Raw genomic sequence first — 8938 nt, forward strand, 5'->3', positions numbered from 1 at the left:
GTCATGTGTTTATGAGGTGACAGTACTTCATTAGAGCCCTTGGTGTGGTTGTTATGTCATGTGTTTATGAGGTGACAGTACTTCATTAGAGCCCTTGGTGTGGTTGTTATGTCATGTGTTTATGAGGTGACAGTACTTCATTAGAGCCCTTGGTGTGGTTGTTATGCCATGTGTTTATGAGGTGACAGTACTTCATTAGACCCCTTGGTGTGGTTGTTATGTCATGTGTTTATGAGGTGACAGTACTTCATTAGAGCCCTTGGTGTGGTTATTATGTCATGTGTTTATGAGGTGACAGTACTTCATTAGAGCCCTTGGTGTGGTTGTTATGTCATGTGTTTATGAGGTGACAGTACTTCATTAGAGCCCTTGGTGTGGTTGTTATGTCATGTGTTTATGAGGTGACAGTACTTCATTAGGCCCCTTGGTGTGGTCATGTGCAATGATGTCTTCCTTTTGTATTTAGGGTTTCTTCCTGGAGGCTGAAACCTTGACAGTCAAACATGCCAATGGAAAAAACGAGATAAAAAAAGAGATATAGTGACATCATAATGGTGGGCGTGAAGGGTTCTACAAATGTCTTCTTACTTTCTGAAAAACCCCTATGTTTCTATATCAATGGTGCTCAAACTCTTTCATGTCAAGGACCCCCCAGAATTATCTGTATTTGGCCTGCCGACCCCCATCTGAAAATATGATGTTCATGCAAAGCAAATATTTGCAAATATTTGAGTTAAAAACGCTTGCACAGTTTCACAATCTTTCAAAAATAGCAGAGGAGGTGCCGCGCTACGAGCTTGTAGATCTGCTATTTTTCAACAGCTAAAGTTTAAAAAATAATGGTTAAAATCTATAAGGTGACACCTTATGCCCTCTTGTTTTCCACGTTTGTCAAAGCAGGCCGCGTTAAGCCGCGAGCTGAAGGCTCTGTGCATCCTGTCTCCGGACGGCGTCGTCGACCCCCCCCTCCACCTCCCCGCCGCCAACCCCCGCCGGTACTACAAGCTCCTCCCTTCGCCCTCCGTGGACCAATCGCTGGCAGACGGCGGCGGCGGCGACCCGGAGTCCCTCCCGCTGCTGTCCGTGGCGTCCGAGGAGAGCAGCGGCTCGCTGGCCACTTACGTCAACGTCCTGCCGCCGCCGCCACGGCGGCGCTACAGCGCCCCCTACGGCCTGGCGGGCGAGGAGGAGGAGGAGCGCGAGTACTACGCGGCGGCCAGCGGGAAGTACTTTGAGGTCAAAGTGGAGAGGTCACCGGGTGAGTCATTCGGACAGCAGCGTTGCCATATCTGCGTATTATTATCTCATCCAGCGATAGTTCCGCTACCGCCATCATAGACTCGTTCTATTTTTTTTTAGAACGAGAGTTGTAAGATTCGCGGTAATTCATGATTATAATGTTATCAATTAATGCCCCTTTAAAAATAAGTTATAAATGTCCTTGGCAGTGGGGGAGTTCATGAAAAATAAGTTAAATAAGTCCTTGGCATGTGGATGGGATTTATAAGCGACTTTGGGCTTCTTTTCATAAAGTTGCTATAGTAGTTGTGTGTTTTCATTGGGATTGTTGGGTCAGGGAGCCCTGCGGTACCAGATTTGTGTTGTTTGAATGTTTTCCACAAGTGTTCCAACATTTTATTTCAAGATGTTTTGAAAATAGCAGATCTACAAGCTCAAAACGTGTCACATCGCGATGCGCTGTGAGCTTGAAGATCAGCTATTTTCAATTTAGCCGATGTACAGTAAAGCTGCACTCATGTGGCCTTTAGTCGCTCCTTCTGGGTTTGTTTTCCAGGGATGAGCCTGTATTATTGCGTAGGGTGGGTTTTAACCCATTTAGGCCTGACGTCGAAATTTAAAAAATGTCTTCAAAATCAGTGGTTCTCAATATACAATATTTCATGTCAAGGACCCCAAAAACTATATGTAATTGGCCTCCGCCCCCCCCCCCCCCCCCCCCCCCCCCCATCTGAAAATATGTTGTTCCCCAGAAGCAAAGATTTGAGTTAAAATGTTCACGATTTTTCAAAAATAGCAGACCTACAAGAGCTTGTAGATCTGCTATTTTTCAATAGCTAAAGTATAACATAATGCTTAAAACACCAAAAGGGGTTCCCGCCCAGAATGGGTTTAAATACAGGAGGAGAACAGGGGCACAGGTGAGAGTAATGAACACAAATGAAGATGACACACTGACGACATCTGGTGGACAAGCAGGGGAACACAGGCAGCTAGGAGCCGTGGCATTTGTATTATTTCAAGTCTCCCGAAAATAAATCTTGCAAAATTACATTGCATGATCGTTCATATATGCAATTAATTATTTCATAGAAGACTATTAAGTGTTGGTTCTACTGCAATAGTTTGGCATCAGAATGGGAAGTTAGTAGACATAACACTCAACAAAAAAAAATCATAAATGTTCGACTTTTTGGGGTTTTTTTTTTTTTGATTAGTATTTTATTGGATTTTCTTTTTCAGACACAAACACAACACCCACAATACCAGTAACAACAATACAGAACAAACAAACGAAGACAAAATAATATAAAAAAAGCGTTTGACACAAATCGACAGTCACATTACAAAAAATAAAAAAAGACACAACTAGGAGGGAAGGAAGGGGAGGGGAGGCTGTGTTCTTCTCGATAGAGACATATATGTGAGCAGGCGAGGATCTACTGTAGGGGGGGCAGCCAGTAGTCTGTCATTACGTAGTGCTATCATACAGAAGGAATCTGTTTTAATTAAAAGTAATGTGATGATGTCAGCCTACTGTCTGTCCCTCTATAAAAAATAAAGGCGAAAGCCGCAAAAAACATACAATTAAAATAAAAAGTAATATGAGATGAGCAAGGCAAAGTACATAATAAACAGAAGAAAAAAAAGAGGCTCAGCCTATATTCAGTTAATTTTCACTTTTATTCATTTATTTTTAAATATTTAAACATTCCCAATCCCTATACTATCTGTCTCTTTCCAGGTGACTACGAGAACACAGCCATCTTTCCTCTGCCCTTGGTGAGCTCCGCTGATCCCTTCTGGCATCCTCCGAAACGGCAAGACCGGTGCCCGGTGACAACGACGTCCCCCATGGTGGGCCTGGCGGCGGGAGAGGGCCAGCAGTACCCCAGCAGTGTCAGCAGCAGCCCGTCGGCAGCAACAAGCAGCGACTGCTGGGGCTCCACCGGCCACGACCGGAGCCACCGGAATCGCCTGCGCGAGCGCATCCTGGCCCACAGACACGGAGGGGGGAGGGGGAGGATGGGGAGGAGGAGGAGGCCCGGAGGAGAGCTGCACCACCACCGCACCACCGGAACTCTGGAGTTCTTCGTCGACCGCGGGCCCTCGACGGAGCCCACCTTCGTCCGGGAGAGAAACAACCTGCACGCCATGGAAGTGAGCCATCAAGCGCCTTAACCCATTTTGGGAGCGGGAACCCCTTTTGGTGTTTTAACCCATTTAGACCTGAGGACAATTCTACAAAATGTCTTCTAAATCCTGACAGTTTTCTGAAAAACCCTATGTTTCTATGTCGATGGTTCTCAAACATTTTCATGTCAAGGACCCCCAAAAATATATGTATTTGGCCGCCGACCCCCCATCTGAAAAATATGTTGTTCCAGGGACCTTCCAGAAGCAAAGATTTGAGTTAAAAACGCTTGCTCTGAAAGAACATTTGGGCCACATTTTCGCAGTTTAAAAGAAATAGCAGACCTACAAGCTCATAGCGCGGCACCTATGAGCGCGGCACTTGGTGCCGCGATATGAGCTTGTAGGTCTGCTATTTTTCAATAGCTATAAAAGTACAACATAATGCTTAAAACACCAAAAGGGGGGTCCCTGGAACAACATATTTTCAGATGGGGGTCGAACTCTATGTCAGTGGTTTTCAACCAGTGGTCCTTGAGGGGGTTCCAGGTGGTTCCCAGCAGCAAAAGATTATGATGAGTTGGTCACCAAAGGGACCCCTTATAGATCTTTAACTCCTGAGTAAAATAAAAACCAAATGGACCCGTGCAGGTCCATTTCACGCTCTCAAGAGTTACATTATTGTTAAACACCTGCTTGTCGTAATGTATGAAGTCTACACAATTAGCACACGTAGAAGAGTTGTTACTTGGATCAACGTTTGCCTGTTGTCTCTCCTACGGTACCACCTCGATACAGCATGGACATGTGGATACAATCTTATTCAACAATAACAACATATTCTATATGTGTGTGGGGTAGGCGACGTGCACAATTATGAAATTATGACCGATATCCAATCTCCGATTATTTGCAGGGTCATAGTGATACATGTGCATACTCTATTCGTATTATACAGAACAGTGGTTTGCTATACCTTTTTTCATGTCCCCCCCCTCCTTACATTTGACACAAACTGAGACCCCCCCCCCCAAAAAAAAACACACACACACACACACACGCACACACACACACACACACACACACACACACACACACACACCATTTTCATGTCAACGACCCCCAAATCAGAGAGAGACTTCGGAAAAAAAGCAATTCTCCTGAACGCTGCCTTCCGGCATGGCATGGAAAGGAGTGGCATTTGCATGTATTTCACCATATAGACAGTAAATGCTGCATTCGTGGTCTGGAGAGGGCAGTTGTTTTACAGACGGGGGGTATAAGGTCAGGGGCTGAAGCCCCCTTTTGATGTCTACAGTTGGAGGCCATCGATATTGTCCTTTTCTTTTTGCTGAGGTTTGCGTGATCTGCGCAAAAGGACAGTTAACCCATTTTGGGCGGGAACCCCTTTTGGTGTTTTAAACATTGTTAGAATTTAGCTATTGAAAAATAGCAGATCTACAAGCTCATAGCGCGCCACCGAGTGGCGCGCTACGAGCTTGTAGGTCTGCTATTTTTGAAAAATCGTGAAAATATTTATTTCAGAAAACTGGAGGATTTAGAAGGATTTTTTTAAATGTTGAGGTCAGGCCTAAATGGGTCAAATGATAAGGGACAATATCGGTGGCACCCAACTGTATGTGTGCACGTCCCTGACATTGTGGTCCTGTGGGTTCGTTCCGTCAGGTGACTCAGCGTTTTTTCGAGACGGTGTCGACTCAGCTGGAGCGCTGGTACGAGAGGAAGGTCCAGGAGGCGCGGCAGCAGGCGGAGTTCGTGGGCCGAGAGGACCGAGAGCAGCTGCTGCAGCGAATCATCAGCCTGGAGGAGGAGCTACGGCTGCTCCGGACCAATGGCCACGCAGAGAGCTGAGGGCACAATCATGCGAACACGCGAGATTTAGGGTCACACGGCGACCCACAGCTGCCGCACGAGATTTTATACATCGTCGCTGGACAAAAAAAATAAATAAACTGTTTTGAAGGTTTTGGTTATAGGCTATATCATTATTAGACTAGAAAAAGGTCTCCACCAGGGCAGGTCAGGTTGTGGCCTCCTGGTGGTGCTATAATAGGCCAATGTGAAAAGGGTGCCATTTCTTCATACGCCTTTGATGGCAATTGGATGATTTGAGGCATTTTGTTCCAAAAATGTGTTTTGCAAAAATCAACCTGTTGGTGGCACTATAACAGGCCAATGTGAAAAGGGTGGGATATATTCCTCAGCCTAGTAAAAAATGTGTGAAAGATTTCACGTAAATTGCATGCTGCGTTCATGATTTGAGGCTTTTGTTCAAAACTGGGCAAACTGTGAAAGCCAATTATAGCCAATTAGGATGGAATATGAAATATCGGACAGATCCGACTTGAGCACATGACCATAGAGATACTGTGTAACGATTTGTGAGATTTTTGGACAGAATCTGGAGGAGTAATGTAAAAAAATGTGTTTTACAAAAGTCGGCCTCCTGGTGGCGCTATAAAAGGCAGATGTGGAAAATGCAGGTCAAAGGTTTGTCCTTGGCCTCTAGGGAGTGTGCATGCAACATTTCACGCAGATCGGTGCAGTTTTAGGTAAAAAATGGGAAAAGCTGCCTCATGGTGGCGCTATAACAGGCCGTTCTGGAAAATGTGGGGCAGAGGTTCATCGTTGGCATCCAGGGAGTGTGTGTACAAAGTTTGGCATCGACCAGGTTAACGGTGCCGGAGATTAGCTGGTAACGGACGGACGGAAGGACGGACACACACACGGACGGACGGAGTGCAAAACATACTCTCTCCCCATGCCTTCGGCCTGGTGGAGACAAAAAGCAGATCTGCTATTGGCCATATTCAGACTGCAGCCATCTTGCCAGCAAGGTGATAACTAGGTGATACTTCCCATAGACGGACCATTCATCCAAACAGAAAAGTCCTCTCTAATTATATTAAACAACGTCAAAATCACCAACATTGCAGCTGTAGGGAAAGCTTGAATTGTCCTCTTTCAATCTGTAAAGTTTTTGTTTAATAAAAATCCACCGTAGACATTTTATGAGCTACTTCCTGTCAAGAAATTCCTTGCAGATGATTATTTTCTAAGGGCGCTTTCGGAAATAGAGAACTGAGCGCACTGTGCAATGCAATCTAATAGGCGAGTGTGCTCCCGGTGCGCATTTCCAAACACACCCTTATAGTATCAGAGTATGGAAGCGCTCGTTATCAGTAAAGCAACCTCCTGCTGCCTCCTGCATTATGTGCAAATTCAAAACAGGTGGTACGCATGGGTTGAGTGATAGTCAACGAGCACTTCCAAACTCCATCACTTAGAAAGAAATCACACCCGTGTGAACTGAGTGGTGCAACTCCCCTGAGTTTCAAACAAAATGCTGCAAATCATGAATCGTGTAATTTCCGTGAAATTGTGCACGCACATTCCCACTAGGCCGAGGAAGAAATGCCACATGAACATTTTCAACTCGGCCTCATGGTGGCGCTATAACTGGCCGAAAAGTGTTTTTACCTCTAACTGCACGGATCTGTGGATAACTTTGTATGACAACTCCCTAGAGGCCAAGGAAAAACCTTTGCCTGGAATTTTTCACATCTGCTCTTTATAGCACCACCAGGAGGCCGACATATGTAAAAAACATTATCTAATATTACTCCTTCAGATTTTATCCAAATTTCACGCAAATCGGTACACATGCTCTCCATAATCATGTGATCAAGACGGGTTTTTTTTATTTCTCATAATCCACCCTCATTGGCTACGATTGGCTTCTAAACTTTTCAGGAGTAGCCCGCTTTGTACCCGTTTTGTACAAATCGCCACAACTACTCAACGCAGCGTCCGATTGTGGTGAAACTGTGCATGCATATTCCCACTAGGCTTTGGAAGAAATGCCACTTGACAGTTTTCAAATCAGCCTCATGGTGGCGCTACAACAGGCCAAGCCGCGTCACACACACACACACACGTTTATATTGCTCCTAAACATTTTGCCAAACATCACACACACACACACACACACTCCTATCCTCCTGGTGGAGACCTGTGCCCAGAAAGGCACTTTTTCTAGTTATTATATGAAATACTCATCTGAACACATATGAGCAACCCGCATACACATACTTCGAACTGTGTCATGCATACGAAATGCTTGCACGCATAAAAGTGAAACATACAGTATAATATATATCTGAAACACTCACACATGCACACATGAAAAGGCCATAGCCACTTGCCCTAATGTGTCCAAATGTGCTGACCTCATCACATTTGTGATGACGGCTATGGGCATTTTTAGATAAAGGAGTGTTTTTGTGCAAAACTAATGCTTGCAATTGATTCAGATCATGAAAAACCCCTAGTTTGACACGTCACATGCTACTTAAAGTATAATGAAATTTGTTTTTTGCCTTATATTGGTTGATAATGGTACCCCATCTTTCAGCAGCTGACACAAAGTTTCCCAAGGGAGTTGGGTTGGAACAAATGTATATGTGATACAGTGATTGTAGACACCTTTATGAACACATCTGTGAAGAAAGCTAGTGTTAAGCATTTCTTTTGCAGATTTGCCACACATTTAGCTAATTCTCCCTTATTTGAACTGCTATCTTCTCTGATAGCAGATGGACAGCCTCAAATGGACAGCCTCAGATGGACAGCCTCAAATGGACAGCCTCAGATGGACAGCCTCAGATGGACAGCCTCAAATGGACAGCCTCAAACCTTCAGATGGACAGCCTCAAATGGACTGCCTCAAACCTTCAGATGGACAGCCTCAGATGGACAGCCTCAAACCTTCAGATGGACAGCCTCAAATGGACAGCCTCAAACCTTCAGATGGACATCCTCAAATGGACAGCCTCAAATGGACAGCCTCAAATGGACAGCCTCAGATGGACAGCCTCAAATGGACAGCCTCAGATGGACAGCCTCAAATGGACAGCCTCAGATGGACAGCCTCAGATGGACAGCCTCAAATGGACAGCCTCAAATGGACAGCCTCAAACCTTCAGATGGACAGCCTCAAATGGACAGCCTCAAATGGACAGCCTCAAATGGACAGCCTCAAACCTTGGCGCTGTGGGCAGAGACGGCAGCAACAACGGGTCAAAGGAGGCAATGACCTCACTCACTACTTCCTCTCTCCTGCTGGAAAAGTGCCATTTCAAGATGCTGCAATTATTTAATCAGCATTTCGTGCTTGTGTATTTCTTTTAGCTTAAATTTAGAGTAGCAATATTTTTATTGCTATAAACCCACCCGCCCCACACACACACACACATATTTCTGTGTTGTCACTGCTGTTGTAAAGTTAAATAAATGTCCAACTTCATGTTCACCAACTTATATTACATTTCAATAAAACACAAAAATGTATCATGTCATTTTGATAATACATTTTTGATGACCCTTGGTGTCATCTTGAGTTGGTGTGTGTTACTGAACGTTCGAGAAACCAGAAATATCAAAGAAAAAACGCATGAGGTGCATGCATGTTACATTTTTAACAATGCAAGTTGGAAATGCATGCCCCACCCAGATATTAAGTCTGTGTCCCCTTTATGCCTGAATG

General features: G+C 44.8%; 1 protein-coding gene across 1 annotated transcript in view; it reads left to right on the forward strand.

Moving 5' to 3' along the window:
- LOC306941928 (ankyrin repeat domain-containing protein 6-like) overlaps nt 1-5244 on the forward strand; it is a gene marked incomplete at its 3' end in the record, with an annotated part of 44828 nt that extends 39584 nt beyond the window's left edge. The window contains exons 13-15 of the mRNA XM_079527566.1: nt 898-1258; nt 2984-3399; nt 5059-5244. Of these exons, the coding sequence (XP_079383692.1) occupies nt 898-1258; nt 2984-3399; nt 5059-5244 (963 nt within the window). The remainder of the gene's footprint in view (nt 1-897; nt 1259-2983; nt 3400-5058) is intronic.
- Between the last annotated feature and the right edge of the window lie 3694 nt (nt 5245-8938).

This window comes from Electrona antarctica (genome assembly GCF_951216825.1).
Source record: "Electrona antarctica genome assembly, chromosome: 18".
NCBI lineage: Eukaryota > Metazoa > Chordata > Actinopteri > Myctophiformes > Myctophidae > Electrona > Electrona antarctica.